General features: G+C 41.3%; 1 protein-coding gene across 7 annotated transcripts in view; it reads right to left on the bottom strand.

The window, feature by feature from the left end:
* Positions 1 to 603: 603 nt before the first annotated feature.
* LOC132152649 (rap guanine nucleotide exchange factor 4-like) overlaps positions 604 to 26,651 on the bottom strand; it is a 75,527-nt gene continuing 49,479 nt past the window's right edge. For 3 of the 7 annotated variants that reach the window (XM_059561424.1, XM_059561429.1, XM_059561428.1), the window contains 24 exons: positions 23,415 to 23,465; positions 23,183 to 23,289; positions 22,698 to 22,819; positions 21,466 to 21,649; positions 21,093 to 21,177; positions 20,734 to 20,794; positions 20,546 to 20,622; positions 20,235 to 20,381; positions 18,884 to 19,151; positions 17,807 to 17,885; positions 17,524 to 17,674; positions 17,352 to 17,440; positions 16,948 to 16,978; positions 16,788 to 16,866; positions 16,526 to 16,672; positions 8,271 to 8,368; positions 8,043 to 8,168; positions 6,367 to 6,545; positions 2,579 to 2,669; positions 2,441 to 2,491; positions 2,252 to 2,339; positions 1,292 to 1,356; positions 1,155 to 1,209; positions 604 to 1,060 (listed from right to left, as the gene is read on the bottom strand). In XM_059561424.1, the coding sequence (XP_059417407.1) occupies positions 930 to 1,060; positions 1,155 to 1,209; positions 1,292 to 1,356; positions 2,252 to 2,339; positions 2,441 to 2,491; positions 2,579 to 2,669; positions 6,367 to 6,545; positions 8,043 to 8,168; positions 8,271 to 8,368; positions 16,526 to 16,672; positions 16,788 to 16,866; positions 16,948 to 16,978; positions 17,352 to 17,440; positions 17,524 to 17,674; positions 17,807 to 17,885; positions 18,884 to 19,151; positions 20,235 to 20,381; positions 20,546 to 20,622; positions 20,734 to 20,794; positions 21,093 to 21,177; positions 21,466 to 21,649; positions 22,698 to 22,819; positions 23,183 to 23,289; positions 23,415 to 23,465 (2,562 nt within the window). In that variant the 3' untranslated portion in view covers positions 604 to 929. Of the gene's footprint in view, positions 1,061 to 1,154; positions 1,210 to 1,291; positions 1,357 to 2,251; positions 2,365 to 2,440; positions 2,492 to 2,578; positions 2,670 to 6,366; positions 6,546 to 8,042; positions 8,169 to 8,270; positions 8,369 to 16,525; positions 16,673 to 16,787; positions 16,867 to 16,947; positions 16,979 to 17,351; positions 17,441 to 17,523; positions 17,675 to 17,806; positions 17,886 to 18,883; positions 19,152 to 20,234; positions 20,382 to 20,545; positions 20,623 to 20,733; positions 20,795 to 21,092; positions 21,178 to 21,465; positions 21,650 to 22,697; positions 22,820 to 23,182; positions 23,290 to 23,414; positions 23,466 to 26,651 lie in introns of all 7 variants that reach the window. The other 4 variants (XM_059561426.1, XM_059561427.1, XR_009436558.1 and 1 more) reach the window with 4 other exon arrangements.

The raw sequence follows: 26,651 nt of genomic DNA, 5'->3' as shown, positions 1-26,651 counted from the left end.
CACAATACACACAGAGGTATTAAGTTTGCACACAAGCCATGAGGCTTTTGAAATGTGCTCATATTTCATCATTAAACCATTTCAAGGTTTTTTTTTCCCTTCATGCATGAGATGATATAAATATCTTAATAAAATTGACATTGAGTCCAAAAAAAATTAAAATAAATAAATTGTTGAAATGAAATGTAAAATGTTAGATGATTGATATACACTATCTCTCAAATGTTTGGGGTTGGTAATATTTTTTAATATCTTTTGTAAGAACTGTCCAAGGCTGCATTTATTTATTATAAATATAATATAATATAATATAATATAATATAATATAATATAATATAATATAATATAATATAATATAATATAATATAATATAATATAATATAATATAATATAATATAATATAATATAATCATTAGGATTATTTTAATGAACAGAAAATTCAAAAGAACATAATTTATTTGAAATAGCAATCTTTTGTATTATTATTAATGCCTTTACTGTCACTTTTGATCAATTGAATTGCAGAGTATTAATTTCTAAAAAAAAAAAAAAAATTATTTGTAAGATCGAGAACTCAACAAGCTCAGAATGTCCTTCAAATGATAAAAAAAGAGTCTCCAAAAGCTCCCACAGGACAAACTCATTGTAAAAAACAATAAGCTCATGATTACAAACTCTAAAACTCCATGTAAGGTGTCAAACTGTCCAAACGAAACCTGAAAGAGAGGGGAACATCTCATCCTTGGCAGAATATAGGAACAGAGGTCTGCACATCCACAGACGTACACTGAAATGAAGCCACGCTTTCAGACAAGCAGCCAAAGAAAGGGAAAGCCCTTGTGTGTGCAGCTGCTGCAGCGGAGCAAGGCTTCTGTTGGTGGACAGCGAGAGCTTATTGACTGGTATACAGAGAGCTGAAGCAGCACTGATCAGCTCCGGCGCGGCTCCAGTCTGTGGGACAGCTGGGACAGGGTACGCTGGTTATCAATCACACTGATGTGACGCACATAGCTCCGCACGTCCTGATGGCTTTTACCAGTCGCCTGCGGTGCTTCCTGATCTATAGAGATGAAATCAAGAGAAACACACTGAGTTCTGCTGAATCAGATGAACTTAGACATGACTCTGATGTACAGTTTCTCCTGTTGTCTTACTGAATGACTGACTCCGGCAGTATCTCACGATTCTGACGGTGTTTGCAATCATCCTCTGGAAAACACACAGGAAACAGTGAACAAGTCTAATGTAAGACCATCTCAGAGACGGTGAGAAAGATCCCTTGCAAACGTACCATTTTCTCAAAGTTCACCAGTCTGTCAGTAAACGTCTTGTTACCTTCATGTGTGAAGGTCATGTCTGCAATGCAGAGATGGACATTAGACATTTAAGCACTAATAATCTTTTTTCTATCATAAGACTAAACACTTCTTCACAACATTATGTGGTTTCCGTTAAATGAGTATTTTGATGCTTGATTTCATCAGAATATCGCAGTTACTGTAACCTCTTATTAGTTTCTCATCGCTTTGATCGCACACATAATGTACTGTGTGTGTGAATTAATATCCAAATGTACTTTATGGTAAAAGTATAACAGTGCTATTTAATTTATTGTCTAATTTTGTTGTGTACTCAATATGACATTTTTAATAAGAAAAAAATAAGAATGGTTATAATTATAATTTATGATGATGAAACATTGTTGTCTTAAATTAACATATATTTAAAAAGAGGCAATATTTATTATACATAATATTTTATAACATAGGGGTATTGTTTATAAACATTTATTTGAATAATTATTCAAATAAACCTAACAAAATTTTAAAGTTACATTTGAATTTCATAAAAAAAAAAAAATTATATATAAAATACAACTTATTACAGTAATATATTGTAATATTAATAAAATATTTTTATTAATTATAAAAAATGTGGAAAATGCTACTAATAAGATCATATAGGTGTGTCACAACTAATTAATAAAAGATGTTTTATTAATTAATTTAAAATGATTAAAAATCTGGAGAATGCTACTAATAAAACTGTAACACATATTGTATTAATTGAACATTTTTGTTGACAAATATATATGGTGCCTCTAAGTCTTCATGAAATTCAATTTTAAATATACAGTATTGGAGGAGTTCCCATACTTCCATTTATTACATTTTCCATTCTGTTGACTTTTCTTTTATTCAAAACGTGGGAAAAAGACCAAGTGTGTGTGTGATTGCAATGTAAAGCTCACCTTTAATTAATAAAGGCATGAAGGGAATGATAGGTGGCTCTAACTTGGCCATCATAATTCGATATGCTCTGTGATTTCTGGAGGGGTCCTGTGATGAGAAAGATAACAGATCTCTGAAATCCTCGTTAAGTAGCTTTGATATCAGGTGACATGTATGGATCACCAGCAGATGAACAATGTTGAACTCACCATCAGGTTTTCAAACTCTCCATAAAACTTCTTGAACTTGCTAGGCAGTTTCTGTGAGAACGCACGTCAGAGAATCAGCGTTAAACATGGCACCAGGTCTGTGTGTGTGTGTGTGTGTGTGTGCGTGGTGATGCTCACCTCCCATGTCTGACTGAGCCGACAGACTGCAGGGTTTCCCAGACCCATGATAATGGCAAAGAATGAGTTCAAATTCTTCAACTCTTTACAGCTTTTAAAAAAATTGAACACACACCATTTGGAGTTGAGCATGATTCACACACATCACACAATCTTTACTATGACACACATCTATCTGTCTGTCTGTCTGTCTGTCTGTCTGTCTGTCTGTCTGTCTGTCTGTCTGTCTGACTGTCTGTCTGTCTGTCTGTCTGTCTGTCTGTCTGTCTGACTGTCTGTCTGTCTGTCTGTCTGTCTGTCTGTCCGTCCGTCCGTCCGTCCGTCCGTCCGTCCGTCTGTCTGTCCGTCCGTCCGTCCGTCCGTCCGTCCGTCTGCCTGTCTGTCTGACTGATTGTCTGTCTGTCTGTATGTCTGTCTGTCTGTCTGTCTGTCTGACTGATTGTCTGTCTGACTGTCTGTCTGTCTGTCTGTCTGTCTGACTGTCTGTCTGTCTTTCTGTCTGTCTGTCTGTCTGTCTGTCCGTCTGACTGTCTGTCTGTCTGTCCGTCTGACTGTCTGTCTGTCTGTCCATCTGACTGTCTGTCTGTCTGTCTGTCTTTTTTTGTTTTACAGACAGACATACAGATCAAAATAGTGCAGTAACAAGCAATCTAGTAATTCCAGAATTAAAATAAAAGTGTATAAATGTATAGGTGTGTGTGTGTGTGTGTGTGTGTGTGTGTGTGTGTGTGTGTGTGTGTGTGTGTGTGTGTATGCGTAAGCAAAGTAACCATTTATTCTTTATTACCATCTTCATTACCATCACCACCACCACTCCTCACTACCATCATACTGCCAACATTGTATTAGTCAATTTTTATTTTTTATTTCTATCTTTTCTCCTATGTAACAATTACCATTGTCAGCACTCTCTATAGACAAATTAATTTTTAGATAATAAGATAATAATAGAAGATAATATAAGATAACCCCCCCTTAGTGTCTAAGGTGCATTAAAAGAAGGGGTACAGTGTGAGAGTGTCTCAACTTGGGACAGAGATGCTGTCCTATGGAAACTACTTACCTGTCTTGCCTGCCTGAGTGTTTATGTGGTTTTTCAATTGTGTATATGTGTATATATATATATATATATATATATATATATATATATATATATATATATATATATATATACTTTTTTTTTTCTATTCTACGTTGTGGTGCATTAAAAACACATGAAAAGAATTGGAAATAATCAATTGATTTAACTATAGCAGTACTGACAATAGTGGACACCAGGTTAGTAATTTCAAAATGCAATAATAATAATAATGATGATGATGATGATGATGATGATGATGATGATGATGATGATGGCAATGGTGATAACAATGATGAGAGCAACGGCAATAATAAGAGCAATTACAACAATAATAAAAATAATAATAGTAATCATAACAATAACAGTAATGAAAAAAAAATGACAAAAATAACAAAAATGCTGTATTTAATTCTTTGCATAGTGATTGTTCTATATCTAGCCATATAATATCGGATTGGGTGGGGTGGATCCATTTGTATATGTATTGCAGTTGGTTAGCCATTGAGTAATAATGAAAATTTGGTGCTTCTAGTCCTCCTTGATCCTTGTTTTTTTGTAGTGTGGTTAATTTTATCCTTGGCGTTTAGTTTTTCCAATAGAAGTGAGTGATAATAGAGTCTAGTGATTTAAACCAGGTGAGTGTGGGGTGGGTTGGAATCATTGAGAATAGATAATTAATTTTTGGTAAAATTGTCATCTTTATTGCTGCTATCCTGCCAATTATGGAGATTGGAAGGTTGAGCCATCGAAGCAACTCGTCTTCTATTTTTTTTAACAGTGGTGTGAAGTTGAGTGTTACCAATTCTGACAGTCTGGAGGAAATCTTAATGCCTAAATAAGTGATGTGATCATGACATATAAGTATAGGTGCTTGTTGGGGTGCCACTGTCCCATTTGGTTTTGTGTAAAGGGAGGATGGAAGATTTGTTCCAGTTTATTGCGTAATCTGAAATTTTTGAAAATGACTGGATTATTTTAATTATTTCTTGAGTAGATGCTAGGGGTTCTTGTATAAATAGTAGAATATCATCTGCATAAAGTGAGATTTTATGTGTTTGTTGTGGTGTTTCAATACCTTTGATTGCTGGGTTTTGGCGGATAGCTGCTGCTAAAGGTTCAATAAAAATAGTGAATAGAGATGGAGAGAGTGGACATCCCTGCCTCGTCCCCCTGTGCAGTGTAAAGCTTTGTGATGTTAGTCCATTGGTTGTGACTGTGGCAGATGGTGATGTGTATAAAATCTTGATCCAGTTAATAAATGACTCTCCAAAGCCAAATTTTTGTAGTGTGGTGAATAAAAATTTCCAGTTGACCCTATCAAAAGCTTTTTCAGCATCTAATGTAGCAATGAGAGTATCTTTCTGTTGTACTGATGAATACTGCATTAAATTATATAATCTGCGGGTATTGTTAGATGCGTGTCTACCTTTTATAAAGCCGGTCTGATCAGGATGGATGATATATGATATAATTTTCTCAATTCTATGAGATAATGCTTTGCTAATGATTTTTATGTCGACATTTATAAGTGAAATAGGACGGTAGTTAGATGTGAGGGTGTGGTCTTTGTTAGGTTTAGGAATGAGTGATATAAGTGCTGTATTCATGTGGGATGGGAATTTAGCATTTTGTTTTATTTCCGTTATTGTTCTACTGAATAGTGGGTATAAAGTTGACCAAAAATGTTCGTAGAACTCAGCAGGGAACCCATCCGGTCCTGGTGCTTTATTATTTTGCATGTGTTTCAGCGCGGAGTGAAGTTCTTTTTCAGTGATTGGTAATGCGAGAGAGGTAATTTGCTCCGGGTTGAGTTTTGGTAGAATGGTGTTATCGAGGAATTGGTTTATGTCTTCTTGATTTGGGTCCATATCAGATGAGTATAATTTTGTATAGTATTCTTCATCTGTCTGTCTGTCTGTCTGCCTGTCTGTCTGACTGTCTTTCTGACTGTCTGTCTGACTGTCCGTCTGACTGTCTGTCCATCTGTCCGTCCATCTGCCTGTCCGTCTGACTGTCTGTCTGTCTGTCTGTCTGTCTGTCTGTCTGTCTGACTTACTGTCTGTCTGTCTGACTGTCCGTCTGTCTGTCTGTCCGTCTGTCCGTCTGACTGCCTGTCTAACTGATTGTCTGTCTGTCTGTCTGACTGTCTGTCTGTCTGTCCGTCCGTCTGTCCGTGCGTCCGACTCTGTCTGTCCGTCTGTTTTTTCTTTGAGTCTGTCTGACTCTCTCTGTCTGTCTGTCTGTCTGTCTGTCTGTCTGACTCTGTCTGTTCTTTGTATCAGTCTGTCTGTCTAATTAAATTAAATTGGCCTTGACAAACCTTTTTGGTAACACTTTATTTTAAGGTGTCCTTGTTACATGTACTTACTATTATAATAACAATTAATTATGCCTAATTACATGCAAATAACCCTAACCATATAGAAAGTACATGTAGTCAATGAATATTACTCAGTACTGAAATGCATAATAACACTGTAACAAGGACACCTTAAAATAAAGTATAACCACTTTTTTTATCTAGCTGTAATTAACATGCAATTAGGTGTCCAAAATCATTACATTTAGTTTGCACTTAAGTATATTATTTTACAGCATTATTTCCGTTATAAGGACTTAAAAGTGTCCTTTCTTCCCAAGGGAGGAGATGTGTACATCCAGTACATTAATATCATTAACACACACATACACGTGAATAAAGACTCACTGCGCGGCGATCTTGATGAACTTCTTGAGCAGCTGTACGCGTTTGCTGAGCGTGGGACACAAACAAACTTCTGTGACCACCCACAGCTGAACCTCATTAAAGCGCCGCAGGAACAGGTCCAGATTAGCTGTGGTCTTCTTGAAGTGCTGACGGCCAAACGTGTGGTAGATCAGTTCATGCTAAAACACAAATACACAGACACTTACTAGAACTCTACTGGAAATGGGGATTAATGAAATACACACATACTAATAGAGATTCACTCTTGTGAAACAAATACTATTAGTTGAAAATACTTTTATATTCAATTATATATATATATATATATATATATATATATATACACATACACATACACACACACACAATTAGTACTTTTTTATATGAAAACTATTGAGATGTATTTAAAAGTAAAACTTAGTGTAATCTCTGTTTTGGCTTTTGTTTCTTGTTCACCGTTTTCATGTCTCTTATTTTGTAGTTTGTTTCATGCCGTTTGTGTCATGCTTCCCTTGCCCTCATGTATCTCTGTCTTGTGTATGTGTCATGTTCTCATTGGTTATTGTCTTGTCATGTGATTTATCAGTTCTGGTAGTTCTTTGGTTGTTTTAGTCATGTGCCTTGTTCCCCATTGGTTTGTTTATGTCATGTGTCCTTCTTTGTCTGCTATAAGTAGTCAGGTTTTTGTCCTTGTGCCTTGTCGTGTATTAACGTATGTAACCTGCTGTCGGTGAGTCAAGTCTGTTCGAGTCAAGTCTGTTCGAGTCAAGTCTGTTCGAGTCAAGTCTGTTCGAGTCAAGTCTGTTCGTGTCAAGTCTGTTCGAGTCAAGTCTGTTCAAGTCAAGTCTGTTCGTGTCAAGTCTGTTCGTGTCAAGTCTGTTCGTGTCAAGTCTGTTCGTGTCAAGTCTGTTCGTGTCAAGTCTGTTCGAGTCAAGTCTGTTCGAGTCAAGTCTGTTCGAGTCAAGTCTGTTCAAATCAAGTCTGTTCATGTCAAGTCTGTTTCCGTCCCGTCAAGTCAATTCAAGTCTTTGTTTCTGGTTTGGATTATGTTTGGATGTTTTGGTTTTCACTGTGAATAAACTGCACTTGGGTTCATGTACGCTCACCTTCAGTGGACTGATCGTTACACTTAGATTATTACAAAGTGCACTTTTAATTTTTAATTACTGATTGTATTTAAGTGTGTTAAGAAACGATCTAGGAAGTGTGCGCTATTTGAGTATACTTAAGTGGGCTTTTATTTCACTAATATTATATTATCTGACAGTTCAGTTTTTTTAAGAGATTAGTTTTAAGAGATTAGATCTGAATACTATTTGAGGTTTTTGTGCACAACAAATGCACATTCAATGAAGTTAAGCACAATTATTTTTCACAAGAGTATGTATGAGCATTGACCAATGTTTATATGTAAAAAAAGGCTAAATTAAATCTGTTCATCATATAAAGCAATTTATTCAGATTTATTCATATGGATTACTTTTAAAATGTCTTCATGGATGTTTTGAAATCTTGGTTTTATAGACTTTTAATAGATGGACAGATATTCCTCAGGTTTCATTCAAAATATTTTAATTTGTGTTTTTGTGATGAATTAGTCTCATTTTTGGGTGAACTATCCCTTTAAGTGAGAGTCATTTTAAAACAGAAGCAGAACTGTGTGTTCATGTATGTACCTCATGTACGCAGTCGAAGAGCTCCCAGTCGTAGAGAGTCATCTGATGAGCCAGATCTTTAGAGCTCATGAGCTCAAACGTGTACATGGAGCCAGCAGACGGACCTTCCTGCTCGGGCAGTGGAGTCTACATGCACAAGTCAATCGACTGATAGGTTAGTCAGCCAGTAAGTGAATGTATGTTTGATCCTGTGTGTTTTAAATGCAGTCTCCAGGGGCTCTTACACACCAAAGAGTCGATCTGGTCCATCGGGCAGACAAACAGACGGCCATTAATACTCAGCGATGAGAAGATGGACACATCTGATGGCTTTAGAAGCTCTTTATCTGAAAAATACAAACACCAGGTCGTCAGTATTACTGCTTTTACAGATGTCAGTTATCAGCTGCTTCTCAAAGCATTTCTTTGCAATATTTACATGTTAAAAAGCAAAACATAAGTTAAAATGATAGTTCACCAAAACTACATTTTTCTGAAAATGTACTCACCGTCATGCCATCCGAGATGTAGATGAGTTTGTTTCTTCATCAGAACAGATTTGGAGAAATGTAGCATTGCATCAGTTGTTCACCAATGGATGCCCTACAATGAATGGGTGCCGTCAGAATGAGAGCTTATTAAAAAACATCACAATAATTGACAAGTAATCCACACCACTCAAGTCCATCAGTTAACATCTTGTGAAACTAAAAGATAAGACATTAATTGCTGGACTCGACTTCATGTGGATTACTTGTGGATCACTGTGATTTTTTTAATCAGCTCTCATTCTGACGGCACCCATTCACTGCAGAGCATCCATTGGTGAGCAACTGATGCAATGCTACATTTCTCCAAATCTGTTCTGATGAAGAAACAAACTCATCTACATCTCAGATGGCCTGAGGGTGAGTACATTTTCAGAAAAAAAAGAAAATTACTTCACCTTCAACCAGCTGCCTCTTACATCAGCACACCACAAGAAACACACACACACGTTTGTTTTTGTGAATAGTGGGTTCATCCCATAGGCGTAATGGTTTTTATACTGTACAAACTGTATATTCTATGGCCCTACACCAACCCTAACCCTAACCCTCACAGGAAACTTTGTGCATCTTTACTTTCTCAAAAAAACTCATTCTGTATGATTTATAAGCGTTTTGAAAAATGGGGACATGGGTTATGTCCTCATAAGTCACCCTCTCCTTGTAATACCTGTGTTATACCCATGTCATTATACAGAGTTGTGTCCTGATATGTCACAAAAACAAGAGCACACACACACACACACACACACAGACAACATTATTAGCCTTGCTGATAATGTTTGTGTGACACAGTATTAAGATAAAAATAAACACTATGCTTAACCTAACACTAATACTTAAATGTCCTTTTATTTCATTACATTTATATTATCTGCAAGTTAAGATTTTACAAATATTCTCTGAATATTCCTTGAAGATCCAAGATGGCGCCGCACATGGCTGCTTCAGTGCTTGGCTCTCCAGTGTTTGTACTGTTTTTGTTCGTTTTTCCTGTTTTTTGTTTAACAAACACGATCAGTTTCACCAGGGATGAACTGCTGAACATTCGGCAGAACACACCACATGATATTTTTCCGGATTTCTATTATACAGACGTTTTACTGAACATTGTTATCGGAGGAGCAGCGGCGCTGATCAAGCGCTTCAGGACGCGCAGACGGGGAAAGCGAGCGGGAGCGCTCGTCAGACTCAGGAAGCGCGGATTTCGAACGCCGTTGCCTAGCATCCATCTCGCAAATCTCCGCTCTCTACCCAACAAAACGGACAAACTCCTTCTGCTCTCTCGGACAAATAAGGATTTCTCTCACTCTGCTGCTCTGTGTTTCACGGAAACCTGGCTGAATGACGCCATACCGGACAGCGCACTCCATCTGCCGGGCTTTCAGCTGTTTAGAGCGGACCGCGAAGCAGAATCAACGGGGAAATCGCGTGGCGGCGGGACATGCTTTTACATCAATGAACGGTGGTGTACAGATGTAACTGTATTAAAGAAGATGTGCTGTCCTGATCTAGAAACGCAGTTTATCAACTGCAAGCCGTTCTATTCGCCGCGGGAGTTTCACTCGTTCATTCTGGTTAGTGTTTACATCCCTCCTCAAGCGCAAGTAAGTCTGGCTTTACAGAAACTCGCTGATCAGATCACAGACACAGAACAACAACACCCGGACTCTGTTTTAATCATTCTTGGGGACTTTAATAAAGCCAATCTCTCCCGTGAACTGCCAAAATACAGACAGCATGTTACCTGTCCCACCAGAGACAGTAATATACTGGATCACTGTTACACCACAATAAAGGATGCATATCACTCTGTTCCACGAGCAGCTTTGGGACGTTCTGATCACTGTCTGGTTCATCTTATACCGACCTACAAGCAGAAACTTAAATCTGCTAAACCTGTAGTAAAGACTGTGAAGAGATGGACCAGCGAAACAGAGCAGGATTTACAATCTTGTTTTGACATCACAGACTGGAGCGTTTTTGAAGCTGCTACCACCGATCTGGACGAACTCACAGAGACCGTAACATCCTATATTAGTTTCTGTGAGGATATATGCATTCCTACCAGGACTTATTTAACATTCAACAATGATAAGCCATGGTTTACAGTAAAACTCAGACACCTTCTTCAGGCCAAAGAGGATGCCTACAGAAATGGGGACAGGGTCTTGTACAATCAGGCCAGGAACACACTGAACAAAGAGATTAGAGCGGCTAAAAAGACCTACGCTAAAAAGTTGGAAGACCAGTTTACTTCCAACGACTCTACTTCAGTTTGGAGAGGACTGAGAGCCATCACAAACTACAAGACACCATCCCCTTGCACTGAGGCTAATCAACGACTTGCTAACGACCTGAATGAGTTTTATTGTAGATTTGAAACCCCCAACACCCACTCTGATCATCTCCCTACACAACCATTAACACCTCCTGCAATCGCCCTCTCCATACCTCCTGCTCTTCAAATCTGTGAAGATGATGTGCGCCAGGTCTTCAAGAAAAACAAAAGAAGAAAAGCACCAGGCCCAGATGGCGTTACACCAGCCTGTCTGAAAACCTGTGCTGACCAGCTGGCCCCCATCTTTTCACAGATCTTCAACAGATCTCTGGAGTTGTGTGAAGTGCCTTCCTGCTTCAAACGCTTGTCGTTTCCCATTCCAAAGAAACCCAAGATAACAGGACTTAACGACTACAGACCTGTGGCTCTAACGTCTGTCGTCATGAAGTCGTTTGAAAAACTGGTTCTGGCTTATCTGAAGGACATCACTGGACCCTTACTGGACCCCCTGCAGTTTGCGTACCGAGCAAACAGGTCCGTGGATGATGCAATCAACATGGCATTGCACTTCATCCTGCAACATCTGGACAAAACAGGGACTTATGTGAGGATCCTGTTTGTGGACTTTAGTTCAGCTTTCAACACCATCATCCCAACAACCCTCCAGACCAAACTGACCCAGCTCTCTGTTCCTAGCTCTATCTGTCAGTGGATCACCAGCTTTCTGACAGATAGGCAACAGTTAGTGAGACTGGGGAAATTCATGTCAAACAGCTGCTCCACCAACACTGGTGCCCCTCAGGGATGTGTTCTCTCCCCTCTGCTCTTCTCCCTGTACACCAACGACTGCACCTCTAAAGACCCCTCTGTCAAGCTCCTGAAGTTTGCAGACGACACTACAGTCATCGGCCTCATCCAGGACGGTGACGAGTCTGCTTACAGACAGGAGGTTGAGCAGCTGGCTGTCTGGTGCAGTCTTAACAACCTGGAGCTGAACACGCTCAAAACAGTGGAGATGACTGTGGACTTTAGGAGAAACCCCCCTGCACTTTCCCCACTCACCATCATGAACAGCACTGTGACTGCAGTGGAGTCATTCAGATTCCTGGGAACCACCATCTCTCAGGACCTGAAGTGGGACAATCACATTGGCTCCATTGTGAAAAAAGCCCAACAAAGGTTGTACTTCCTTCGCCAGCTGAGGAAGTTTAACCTGCCACAGGAGCTGCTGAAACAGTTCTACTCAGCCGTCATTGAGTCAGTCCTGTGTACTTCAATTACTGTCTGGTTTGGTTCAGCAACAAAATCAGATATCAGAAGACTACAGAGAACTGTTCGGACTGCTGAAAGGATTATTGGTGCTCCCCTGCCCACCCTCCAAGAACTGTACACATCCAGAGTGAGGAAAAGGACTCAGAAAATCACTCTGGATCCCTCACATCCAAGTCACCCCATCTTTGAACTTTTGCCATCTGGCCGGCGCCTCAGAGCCGCAAATACAAGAACAGCAAGGCACAAGAATAGTTTCTTCCCCCAGGCAATCTACCTCATGAACAGTTAAATGTTTCCCACTTAAACTTATGCAAAAATGTGCAATATCCTTATTTATTTGTTACCCCTCCATCCTAGAACATTCCTGCATCTCACTCAATCCTATTCCATTATCATTTATAGCACAATTGTTTATACACTTATTTATTTGCCAATTTGTAAATCTCCTGTAATTTTTTTTTTGTTTTTTTTTTTTTTTTTGTCTGTGTGTTGTTGTCTCTGTTTACTGGAAGCTTATGTCACTAAAACAAATTCCTTGTATGCGCAAGCATACTTGGCAATAAAGCTCTTTCTGATTCTGATTCTGATTCTGAAATACTCAACAGATATGCTTATTTTATTAAAAGGGCATGCTTCGGTTTAAAAAGATGATAAACTGTGACACTTTGTGTTTGCGAAACGTTAGTTGATCATGTTTGTGTCACAGTGTCTGGGTTGTGTTTCCTGGGTTCCCACTAGGTGTCCTCAGTTCCCACAGTGTTTATCATATTATCACTTCCTGTCTCCTTATTTGGTCACCTTCCTCCTTGTTTAGTTAATTGATTGTTCCCCACCTGTCTCCTGTTTCCCCATTATCCTTTTGTGTATTTATACCTGGTCTGTCTGAGTCTTAGTCACGGAGTCCTTGTTTAATGTGATGTTAATTCATGTCCGTCATCTTGTCGTGCTCTTGCCTTGTGTCCTTGTTTGTTTATGTTTGGTTTGGTTTTGTTTGGTATCGACCTCTGCCTGTACTGTTTACCCTTTTGGATTGCCCTTAATAAAAGACTTACTCGCAATTGGTTCTATCTCTGTGCCTCATTGGATCCCGGCCGTGACAGAAGGACTCCGTCACAGTAAGAACCAGCGGTATGTCTGCCTATGTCTCATCCCCAGCCACAGAGCGGGAGAGAGACGGTTTTGAGGGAACTCGCCTGGTGGTTTTCTGGGGGACCAGGGGAGGTCGCCGAGGAGGGAGTGGTCGAGAGGAGACTCAGCATCGCTCTCAACCATGGCCTCCCTTCGACCCGGGGCTCGTGTGGGATGGATCAGAGCCACCGTCTCACCATGGCGGACGGAGAGGGGAGAGGAAGCGCACGTCCGCCACGGTGGCGCCACTGCCCATGATTGCTGCGAGTCCAGTGCCACGGTGCAAAATGGCCGCCAGCTCAGGCCCAACGCCCAAGAAGGCCGCTGACTCATTCTTGGATTATTTCGCTAAGCTGTCCAAGATCCTAGAGATTCCCAAGACGGTTAACGTCATGGCTGCTGAGCCAGCGCCTCAGCACAAGATGGCCGCCAGCCCAGAGCCACAGCACAAGATGGCTGCCAGCCCAGAGCCACAGCACAAGATGGCTGCCAGCCCAGTGCCACAGCACAAGATGGCTGCCAGCCCAGAGCCACAGCACAAGATGGCCGCCAGCCCAGCGCCACAGCACAAGATGGCCACCAGCTTGGAGCCACAGCACAAGATGGCCGACTCAACGCCTGAGTCTCCAGACAAGGTGTCACCGACTCGCCATCATAGAGGGCGGAGGAGGAGGAGACAGGCGGCAACCATTCCTCAAAGCCCAGAGGACGTTCCAGAGGCAGTGTCCGATGCTGTTCTGGAGGCTGAGGCGGTGCCCGATGCTGTTCCGGAGGCCGAGACGGTGCCCAATGCTGTTCCGGAGGCCGAGACGGTGCCCAATGCGGTTCCGGAGGCCGAGGCGGTGCCCGATGCCGTTCCGGAGGCCGAGGCGGTGCCCGATGCCGTTCCGGAGGCCGAGGCTGTTCCGGAGGCCGAGGCGGTGCCCGATGCCGTTCCGGAGGCCGATGCTGTTCCGGAGGCCGAGGCGGTGCCCGATGCTGTTCCGGAGGCTGAGGCGGTGCCCGATGCTGTTCCGGAGGCCGAGGCGGTGCCCGATGCTGTTCCAGAGGCTGAGGCGGTGCCCGATGCTGTTCCGGAGGCCGAGGTGGATGCCGATGCTGTTCCGGAGGCCGAGGTGGATGCCGATGCTGTTCCGGTGGCCGAGGCGGTGCCCGATGCAGTTCCGGAGGCCGATGCTGTTCCGGTGGCCGAGGCGGTGCCCGATGCAGTTCCGGAGGCCGATGCTGTTCCGGAGGCCACTCCCAGTTCCGTTCCCGATGCGGTGCCCGAGGCCACTCCCGATGCGGTGCCCGAGACCGGTCTAGAGTCAGGGCTAGTTCCTGTTGACCTTCCAGAGTCGAGTCAGGTTCCAGTTTACCCTCCAGAGTCGAGTCAGATGTTTGTGGACCCTCCAGAGTCAGGGTTAGTTACCGTTGACCCTCTAGAGTCAGGGCTAGTTCCTGTTGACCTTCCAGAGTCGAGTCATGTTCCAGTTGTTCCTCTTTAATCAAGTCATGTTCCTGTTGACCCTCCAGAGTCGAGTCAAGTTCCTGTTGACCTTCCAGAGTCGAGTCAGGTGACTGTTGAATTTTCAGAGTTGAGTGAGGTGCCGGTTGACCTTCCAGAGGCTAGTCAGGTGCTTGTGGACCCTCCAGATTCAGGGTTAGTCACCGTTGACCTTCCAGAGTCAGGGCTAGTCACCGATGACCCTTCAGAGTCAGGACTAGTCACCGATGACCTTCCAGAGTCAGGGCCAATCACCGATGACCATCCAGAGTTAGGGCCAGTCACTGATGACCTTCCAGAGCCAGGGCTAGGTACCATGGACTTTCCAGAGACAAGGCTAGTCATCGTGGACCTTTCAGAGTCAGGTCAAGTCACTGGGTGGCCTTCTGCTCCGCCCTGTTGGACTCCGGCATCGACCACAGGGGTGTGGTGGTCATCTGCTCCGCCCTGGGGGGCTTCCGCTCTGACCACACGGACATGGTGGTCTTCTGCTCCGCCCTGGGGGGCGCTTGCCCTGACTACACGGTTGTGGTGGTCTTCCGCTCCGCCCTGGGGGACTCTGGCATCGACCACGAGGACGTGGTGGTCCTCTGCTCTGCCCTGGGGGGGCTTCCACTCTGACCACACGGACGTGGTGGTCTTCTGCTCCGCCCTGGGGGGCTTCTGCTCTGACCACACGGACATGGTGGTCTTCTGCTCCGCCCTGGGGGGCGCTTGCCCTGACTACACAGTTGTGGTGGTCTTCCGCTCCGCCCTGGAGGACTCTGGCCTTGACCACAAGGGTGTGGTGGTCTTCTGCTCCGCACTGGGGGGCTTCATGTTGTTTTTTCCTTTTGTTTTTGTGTTAATGTCTGTCCCTGTTCCTTTCTGTTAGTCTGGCCCTCCGTCCCTCCCCCTGAACCTCCTCCGGTCCTCCTCCCTCCTGGTCTTTCTGTGTTGTGTTACATTCTGGTGCCTGTTCCCCATGTTTTTCTTTTCTGGCCCTCCGTCCCTCTCCCTGAGCCTCCACCTGTCCGCCTCCCTCCTGGTCTCTGTTTTGTGTCTGTCTTGGAGCGTCTGGGAGCCGCTCCGTAGAAGGGGGGTACTGTCACAGTGTCTGGGTTGTGTTCCCTGGGTTACCACTAGGTGTCCTCAGTTCCCACGGTGTTTATCATATTATCACTTCCTGTCTCCTTATTTGGTCACCTTCCTCCTTGTTTAGTTAATTGATTGTTCCCCACCTGTCTCCTGTTTCCCCATTATCCTTTTGTGTATTTATACCTGGTCTGTCTGAGTCTTAGTCACGGAGTCCTTGTTTAATGTGATGTTAATTCATGTCCGTCATCTTGTCGTGCTCTTGCCTTGTGTCCTTGTTTGTTTATGTTTGGTTTGGTTTTGTTTGGTATCGACCTCTGCCTGGACTGTTTACCCTTTTGGATTGCCCTTAATAAAAGACTTACTCGCAATTGGTTCTATCTCTGTGCCTCATTGGATCCCGGCCGTGACAGTTTGTTTATAGTGTGATTCTCTCCACTTCATTCATTCACAAAAATCACCAAAACACCAGCTGATTCAAAGACATTGAGCAAAAGAGAGGAAGAAAAGCTTCAGCAGCATGATATGGAGACGTAACACTGTCGTAATGTTGCAGTGTTGATGATGTAGAGAGGGTCAAAGGTTGAAGGTTATTATAAAGCACACTGTTATAGCATCCAGACACACCATGTGAATGTGATGTCAACTCAAGCCAAAGTGGCATTATGGATGTGTGTGTGTGTGCGTGTGTGTGTGTGTGTGTGTGTGTTTTCACCTCCGGCTGAGTTGAGGTGGATGAGCAGTAGATCATCTCCTGACCCCAGTTTATCAGTAACCGCGGCGACGACCTCTTGGACAGACGCAGCGACGGTCACTCGGATAGTGGAGTACGTATGATCACTGCAGTACACCTTAAAGAGGACTTCAACAACACACACACACACACACACACATATTTGAAAAGAACACGTTCTTCTGTTCATTTTTGATCCCACTCAAAATAACTAACTAAATAAAAGTGTCAGCTACAGACTCACTCTCGTCTGTGCTTCTGATTGGTTGTTTCTTCTGCAGTCTGTCGTTCCCCGTGCTGAACTGACGCAGCAGGACTTTGTGCTGAAACGAGAGAGAAGGACTATGACAGGACACTTATTCAGAGAACCCTACAGAAACGCTTTGTTTTTATCGTCCCCTCACCTTTTTCTGAGAGGGCCGGCCCTCCTCACAGCTGTGAATAAATGTATGAGTTTTTTTATTTATATGCATTTATGTAAGTTTGTCACACTGTTATAAGGATCTCATCGATTTACAATACAAGCTGTCTGAATATCATCTTAATATTTGGTCTTATAAATATCAGCATCTTGACCGAATTGCATAATTTTTTCTCAGGGCCTTTGAATAAAACGTAAGTGTTTTTCCACCTTGGGTATAAGCTTCATATTATCACTTTAACAGTATATGAGCGGAAAAAAAAAGCTTGATTTATCAAATATAATACCCAACAAAAACACATGTGCAGAAGATGTTTCTGACTATGACTTTATACTGTATGTCTAAACAGGGTTATAAAGCTCAGGTCTGTAAGACTGTGCTCTTACTTCTGTCTGATGATCTTCTCTAGTTCAGGCAGCTGGTCTTTCAGAGCTGGAAGGAGTCTGGACTCATCACACACTGTCTCATTAAACTCCTGCAACAAACAACACGCTCAGACGGACAATGAAACACACACTGAATCCCGGCGGGACCAGAAAGGCTCCCGAAGCTGCTGACCTGGAGGAAGTTGAACGAGCTGTCCTCCTCCTGCAGGTGGTCTGTGTTGACGGCGGCCCACTGTAAGACCAGACGAATCACCCTGCGCTTGTTATTGAGAGCGTACTCCACCCGCTCCTGTTCACTGCCCTGGGACGGCTGAGCGTGATAGGTGAACGACAGCTAAGGACCTCACACACACACACACACAGTTCAGTAGGCTTCTCATCTGGTGTTCATAAAGGACACAGCTATGGCACATTGACCATCTTAATCAAGTTGATGAACTACAGAGAAAGGATATTGGGCCATGAGCAGTGGACACAGCTGACTGTTTGGGACAAAAACACAGTGCATAAGCAAAAAGTCATCCAGAGCAGGATCTACAGAGACAGAGAAAAGAAAAGTTATTGGCTTCTTCAGTAAACGCATGTAATGTATGTTTCATCTATGCACTGTATAATGTATATTTACAGAGTTGCCACTCTTGATTTCCCCTGGACATTTTTTCTAGTTGTGATTACTGTGTGTGCTTCCTGGATAAAGACTTTTAAAAATCATTTTGATCGTTGATTTATTAATGAATCATTGACACCATTTTCCCACCAGTTTGACTGATTAATTGAACATTACTATGACTTGCAAGCAAGTTTTACAAATGCTGTACAAAAGGGCAGAATCTATACTATCGTTCAAAGTTATGGGGATGGAAAAATGTTTACGGTTGAATAATTTTGTGATATAATTCTGAAATATTTTTAAAATTCAAAATAACAATTTTATATTGGAATATATGTTAAACTGTAATTTATTCCTGTGATGTAAAGCTGATTTTTCAGCATCTTTACTCCAGTGTCACATGATGCTTCTAATTTGCTGATTTGCTGCTCAAGAAACATTTCTGATTATTATCAATGCTGAAAACGTTTCTCAGCATCAGTATTTATTTGCAGAAGAATTTTTTTGTAACATTATAAATGTTTTCACTGTCACATTCCACAATTTAATGCATCCTTGCTGAATAAATAGGTAATAAGTAAACAGTAGCGTATATGATGACATTTTAGGGATCAGCATACAGTAACATGAAATATGTTCATTATATGACTCTTCATGACTTTTTGAGTTGTTGAAAACTTTAAAAATTCATCATATTTCCTGGTTTTCCATTAGTGTGGGAAATACTGCATTGTTTATTAATTGAAAGCTTATGTGATTGATTATGTTGGTGAGCTCTGCTCATATTTCAGGCCAAACAGGATAATTCTGCATTAACGCCATAACGAACAAAACGTGAAGCATGTGTAAAATAGAAAATAAGGTTGCATTTAGCCACTTCCTGCTGCATATTATTTCTCTCACTGAACGCACTGCAAAGCACCTGACTCAGTGAAGTGCGAGTCCAGCTTCAGCGTCTCCAGAAGATGCTCCAGAATCTTCTCTGGAGTTCCTGACATCACGGTGTACCTGAAGAACAAGCGCACAAGGCTCACGCACTGACATGCAGTTTGAGGTATTAATGTTAAAACTGACAGAAGAATAGAAATGTACTTTAGAGGAGAGGAACTGGAGCTCCTGTTGTTCGTTTTCTCCAAAACTAACACATCCTCCTCATGTTCCTTCAGACGGACCGTGTTTGCCTCCACATCCTGAAGACACACACACACATGAAACAGTCTTAGATGTGATCATAACAAATCAAATGTAATGCACTAAGATCAGATGTGCTCAGTTAATGGTGGATTAGTGCTGCTGGGACAGTGTTCAGGACATGAGCTACTGGATGGATTAGCAGCAATGCACACTAAACTCACGATTACAGCCATGAACCGAGAGCTCAGGTCATACAGCTGAATCATGAATGATCGACTGGAGGTGTAAAGTGGTCCACAATGTCACTCTGGTGATGTACTGTATGTTGTAGTCCAGCATCATGACCAGTAGAGGGAGACTGATACTCAAGTTACAGCTGGGCTTCTCAACCCATTTTGTCTGAAGGCTTGTGATAAATGACTTTAAGTTAGAATTGACTTTTTAAAAGTACACTTGAGATTTTAAGTAATGTTCTAACCTTTCAATTAATATAAGAAATTAAACATTTACTGACTAATTGTTTTATAGGGAAGACAGAGGCATGTTGTCATTGCATTAACATACAGTATGAAGAATAACTCTAATAATGTTTTTTCGTTGTTGTTTTTTTGCATTGTGCATTAAAATTAATCTCAATCAAACTACAGATGGCTTATTTTGATTAGGTAAAAAAATACATATAATAATAATAAAAAAACAGCTAACTAACAATAAAACAATAAAAACACGAAAACTTCATAATAATTCAAATTACTAAAATTACTAAAATTACTACAACTTTATTATTAAAATTGTAGGCTGAAAATCGAAAAAAATAAAAGCCAAATATTAATATGTACTATATATAAATCATATTACTGACACTGATACTATTTACATTTGTCTATGAATACATTTGAAACATTTGAGCATTGGTAGTGTATGCATCTGTGTACCATGGCATTACATGTTAAATCTGTCATATCATATCTTAAATAAAGCGACTTAATTTAGATCTATTTTATTTTATTTTACAGTCTACAATATTATTTCGAATCACTGAATAAACTTAAATATTGCACCAACAAAACAACATTTATCTGACAAAGCCCTTTTCTCAGTGTAGGGCATTTGTTTTGTTGTGACTAATGCGCGCTGACCCTGAGGACTCTGTTGAAGTCTTCTTTATCCACTCTCAGGAAGTGGCAGTTGTCCTCTCTCAGGACGATAGACGCTGCCCGAGGTGCGTCATTCACCAGAGCCAGCTTCCCGAAGTCATCTCCCTCATGTAGCGTGCACACTACACCCTGAAACCAGACATGACATCTAAACAGACAGTTAGGAAAACATATTCCAGCTGTAATATGATTTGCATTTTCCTGGCACAGTCTGCATGTACAAGAATTGGCTTGAGAGTGATGAGAGAGAGCTGGTCCGCATTATCACACATGAAACACTTCATTAGTCTGACCTTTCCATAGATCACCACGTTAACAGAGCCCTTCAGGATGATGTACCATGACGTGCCCTCCTCCCCTTGATTAAACACTAGGAACAAAAGACATCGATAATGAATATCAAACCCATATTAGACAAATAGCAATCCCACACTGAAATTCAGCCCTCATTTAAAGCTGGAATAATGATTCTGACACTCACACACTGTGCCTGCTTTAGCGTGGGACTCAAATATCAGAGCACCAGCCAGTTCCCTCTTCACCTGACGAGAAAACACAACATCGTCTATTCTAGTGGACCATAAACCATGACAAGATTTAACGTGATGTACTTTAAGTTTTAGGATTTGAAGTACACTACAAGAGCACATGCGATACAAATAAGCACACTTTTTTTCAGCTTTCATCTTATGGGTGGTTATTATTTTAGTGTCTTTCGTGAAGATGAACAGCATCGCTTCCTATTCCCTTTCATTTCGTGAGAAACCGAAGCTTGGACATTCTGCAAAAGTCGCACAGAAGTTTCATTTTTGTCTCTTTTACTGAGATGTGTGCACTTACAGTGGTGGACAGATGGGACAAGGCTTTAATATGCAGCAGCTCCTCATAAATGATCTCCAGGTCATCTACTGTCCTCTGGCCAGGCCTGCAGAGAAGAGCAGGGAGCCCAGAGAAGACTTTGAAAATTATTCTGACATTGTCCTGGTGCAGACATTACATCCCCCAGGACCTTTAAAAGGTCTCTTTTTCAGTTACAGCAAGTCTTATCTGCCTTTAGAGACTTTCAGATGATCAGAATTGTGGGAAGGTTCATAGGAAAGCATCCAAACAGTCTCAGATACAGATCAGATCACTCGGAGGCCCTTCTCTTAATAACCCTGAGTCTTCTGGGGGATGTAACCGGCGCTCCTGCTGCTTCTGAAGGAGAACCTACCGTTTCCTCAGGATCATTCGCAGATGGGCGTCAGGTCCGAGCTGAGAGAGGAGCAGGAGGGTGTCCTGTAGCTCTTCATCACTCTCTTTCTTCTCCTCCTCAGTGGGGAGGTGTGCGTCTTCGGTCTCATCGTCCAGGAAGCGATAAAACAGATACTTATCTTGGAAACTCAGCTCCTGGTCCACTGTAGCCAAACACAGAACAGAAAACACATCACAAACACAGTAATGAAGACCAACATCACATCTGTAGTGTGAACACTTGAGCTCTTGTGTGGCTCACTCTACACTCTCTGAGAAAAAGGGGACAAAAGCGGTCACTGGTGTGGATATTTTACAAATATGTACCTTTATGAGACTAATATGCACTGTTATAGTTCTACCTTTTGAAAGGTACCGCCCTCAGTGACTGCTTTTATCCCTTTTTTCTAAAAGTGTATGAAGAAATGATCATCTGCATTATAGATCTTAATTAAGAGCTCCCACAAACCGTGCTCATGTGTTATGATGTAAAGTCACAAGTATTTATATAGTGCTTCATACAATACGGATTGTTTCAAATCAGCTTCACATTAATAAACAGGAAAATAACATTGTTGTACAATTCATCAATTTTCAGTTACGAAAATACAGCAGCTCTTCGGAAGGCAATGGTGTCATTATTCAGTTAATTATTTTGTTTAATATTGTTTTAATTAAGTTCAGTAATTGTTCTGTGGTTTAGTGCATTAATCAGTGACTGACCTGCATGTAATCGGTGATTATACATGTGCACTACCCTTGAGCTTGGTAAGATTTTTTAATGAATTGTTTAATTATGCTCACCAAGACTGCATGTATTTGATTTAAAATACAGTAAAAAGCAGTACATCTACTGTAAAAATAAGTAACTTTTTAATTTGTATATATAGTAAATGTAATTTATTCCTGTGATCAAAGCTGTATTTCCAGCATCATTCCTCCAGTCTTCAGCGTCACATGATCTTCAGAAATCATTCTAATATACTGATTGACTGCTTTAGAAACATTTCTGATTATTTTCAATGTTTAAAACAGTTGTGCTGCTTAATTTTTTTTTTTTTTTTTTTTTTTTGAATCCCTGAGTCTTCGAAAAAATTGAATTCTAAAGAACAGCATGGAAATATATATATTTTTCATAACATTATCAGTCCTTTCAGAATAAAAGTATAAAAAAGGCTTTTGACTGCTAGTGTATGAGTATGACACACTCACCGTGGTTTAGGACGCCCTCCTCCAGCAGCACCTGCCACATCCCTACAGCCTGAACACGAGAGTGAACACAGGAAGTGTGCTGCATCAGCCAATCAACGAGCTCCGTGCCCATACAGCACCTCCTACACACACACACACACACACACACAGAGAATACAGGTAATCCACTGAACCACTCAACACTGAGATCAGAACATAATTAACTCTAAAAGATAAGAATATAATAAAATGATATAAATAATTTATAAGAAAAAAATGTAATAATGAATACGGCACATCATAATTAATCCAATAACAATAATAACTAGAAGCATGCCAAATTTCATAATTTTCCTATGTTCCCTTCATAGGGCTGCCATAGACTCCCATTGGCGATTAATAAAAAAAAAAAATAATAATAATAATAATAAAACATACAGATACAATAGGGGCTACATTAGAATAATTATTATTCTTATGTCTTACTATACACTTCCTACACTTACCTGTATGTTTTAAGGTGGTACTTCCTGTCTCTGATCATGTGAGGTGCTCTGGACAGGATGGTGTTTCGTAACACTTTACCTGCCCGCAGGATCTTTTCTGACAGCACCTGAGAGACAAATAGAGAGAGAGACAATCATAAAGCACTCTACACATAACACAGGATGTATAATACCACACAACTCAACACTGTGATTGACAGCTGTCAGACTGATAACAGGATGGTTCAAATACCTGAGTAATGGATTCGGGGTGAAATTTGGTGGGACTCTGAATGAATGATTTCTGGAAAACATTCATGAAAAAAGATGGGGATGAGGTGGAATGCGGGACCGTTAGGTTTATTCTTAAGTCTTTTGTTAACTTTTACCACAATGTAGAAACTTGTTTTTTTTTTAAAGCTGCTTTACAACAATTTGCATTGTGAAAAGAACTATACAAATAAACTTGAATATAAAATTGAATTGAACAGTGAAATATTGGCAGACAGTTTTACTGTATATTGCTTCTGGGTGACAGAGTAAACTGTAAAACTCTTCAATAATAAATGTGAAACATTCAGCCAGACTGACACCATATATAAGGCAAAATGCCTAGTGAGCAATATAATAACATCTCATTTCTATAGACACTTTTCTATAAAGAATTTACAATATCAGGACTCACATAAAACTAGCTTTGAATGATAGTTGGTGCAGGAGGTACAATAATTAAATGTCACCCTCTATTAAAAAATAAAATAAAGATGACATAAAATTGTAATACTTGGAAAGCAACATTTGCACATTTTCTACAGCATAGGAAAAAGACAAATAAAAAATCTCATTGTTTATCCTTTTTTCTATTTTCACATAATCATGTTACCTATTCATTCATTTATTTTTGATTAATCATCTTTGATCATTAATTTGTTTGTTTGATCATTCATTCATTCATTCTTTTACTTGAACCTTTATACCCCAATGATTTAGTTAATATATTCATTTAATTACTGTTTCTTTCACATGCCACAAAATTCTGGCAAGTAAATATTGGTTGCAAACATGCTTTTATTACTTCCTTGAAAGTAAAAATTTGCCATAATCCCACTAGCATTAAATTGTGTGCTTTAATATCAGAACAAAGATAATCACGAGCAGCTTGTGTAGAATTCTGCTGATGCAGATATTTTCTTCTCAAATTATATAACTCATGTCATGGTGTCATACTGCAGTGTTTCTCAGTGCTTGAGCAGCAGGTCTGCTTTCCCTCCTGATGCTGGTCTTGGGCCAGTGTGCTGCATTTTATACCAAACCGTTTACATTATTCATGACCATCCTCAACCAGACTGTACTGGTACTGTAGCAACTCCACGGTGATTACTAGACACACTTCACACTGCTTCAATCAATCAGTCAATGTGTTTCTGTGATGCATGTGTCTTGGGTGCAATTTTGCAAGCAAAAATAGCACATTGCTCATTCTTTATGGGATTGCGCACGCTCTCTGTCCAACTTGTTCAAAGCAGTCCAGTCACCGCATGTCTGATCTCTTTTATCAGGGAATTAAAAAAAAATCCAGGCCATGAAAAATCATGGCAATAGATAAAATAAAACCTATTTTTTCTAACCAAACATGGAATGTTTTTGCTCATCTTTGCTCAGTTATGCTCAGCTCGGAAATGTCTAAAATATATCAGCATATTGCACACTTTGATAAACAATTGATATTCTGAAAGTTTTTACACAAGGGCTTCTTAACATATTGTCACAAACCACTGAAGCACAGGAAACAAGACGAATGTTCACAGGACTTTATTTAAGGGAAACACTCAGGGTAAGTTGATACGACGTGAATGCCCAGTATCAGATATAATTATCTCAAAATCACCAGTCCTTGTGTACTTCAGGGAGGATAGGAATCGATGACAAATGACCAGCGGCTGAAAAAGACGATGACGATCTGACAACAGGAAACCAGGAGTTGGGTAAGTCTTACACAAGCGATAGACGAGACCAGACGGTTAAGTGTCTGTGAGTGCAGGTTTATAAGCATCTCTTAACTGGGCAGAGGCAGGTGCGAGGAATCAATACTCGGGGTGAGCTGGAACGGGAAGGTGGAGCTGTAGGGTCTGACGCTGGTGGGATGGCAGGATCCGTTACAGTACCCCCTCCTCCACGGGCAGCTCCAGAAGACGGATGATGCAGTCATCCAATCTTCTGTATTTTCCTTTTAGTCTGCCCATTCGATTGCGGGGGATAGCTGGATGTTAAGTTCACTGACACACCTAGGAGACGCAAGAAAGCCCTCCAAACTCTGGAAATAAACTGAGGCTCTCGGTTAGAGATAATGTCTTCAGGTAGTCCATGGTTTCAGAATACCTGATTAAATAGGGCTTCATCGGCGTGACCATGGTCGGCGAGGATTAGGCAGTGGAAGCAATTTCCCCTCTGGAAGATGTGGTGTGGTGTGGTGTGGTACCTTGGAGATGGCAAAGGTGGAACATCTTGAACAAAGCGGTTGACTTCTCAGGACATTCCAGGCTACCAATATCGATTGCAGATGAGCAAGAGGGTCTGTTGTCTGCCTGGATGTCCTGACCCTATGGAAGAGTGTACCGAGTCCATGAGGGGCAGTCGTAGAGCTGATGGGACATAGGTCAGCCCCTTGGGAACTCCAGGTAGAGCAGGTTCAGTGAGAGTTGCTCAGACGATCTGATCATTTAGAGCCCAATGGATGGGACTGATGATGATGGCTGGAGGGAGAATGGATTCTGGTAGATAGGTAGCTTGGTCAGGGGAATTGATGCGGGAAAGAGTGTCGGCCCTTTGATTCTTTGTTCCTGGACGGTAAGTCACAGTGAATTGAAACCAGGTGAAGAGCTGGGAAAAGGTCTCTGATGCAGCTGGAAACCATGACAGATGTTTGGGCATTTTCCATAGGAGGGAGGTGAGGGAATCTGCTAAGGTGCTAAAGTTAGTGACAAAAAGGCAATAAAAATGAGCACAACCCAGAAATCATTGAAGTTCCTTAACAGAAGTGGGAATGGGCCATTGATGGACTGTGTCCACCTTCTTCTGGTCCATTTGTATACCTTTGGCATCGATGATGTAGCCCAGGAACTGAATAGAGGAGCAATGAAATTCATCTTTTTCTAGTTTGGGGGACAAGTGATTCTTCCTCAGTCTTTGGAGGACCTGCGCAACGTGGAGACAATGGTCTGACTCATTCCTGGAGTAGATTAGAATGTCATTTATGTAAATGATCACAAAACGATGCAGGTAATCATTCATGAAGGCCTGGAATATGGAGGGTGAGTTGGCTAGCCCATACAGCATGACCCGATATTCAAAATCTCTTGATGGTATGATGAAGGCGGTCTTCCATTCATCCCCCCTCCGTATCCGGTTGAGTTTGTACGCACTGCGCAGGTCCAACTTGGTGAAAATGCAAGCACATTTCAACAACTCAAGCCCCACTGGTACCAGGGGA

This window comes from Carassius carassius, chromosome 11, assembly GCF_963082965.1.
Source record: "Carassius carassius chromosome 11, fCarCar2.1, whole genome shotgun sequence".
NCBI lineage: Eukaryota > Metazoa > Chordata > Actinopteri > Cypriniformes > Cyprinidae > Carassius > Carassius carassius.
Note: the sequence above shows the minus strand (reverse complement) of the source record. Positions and strands in the feature narration are given on the sequence as shown.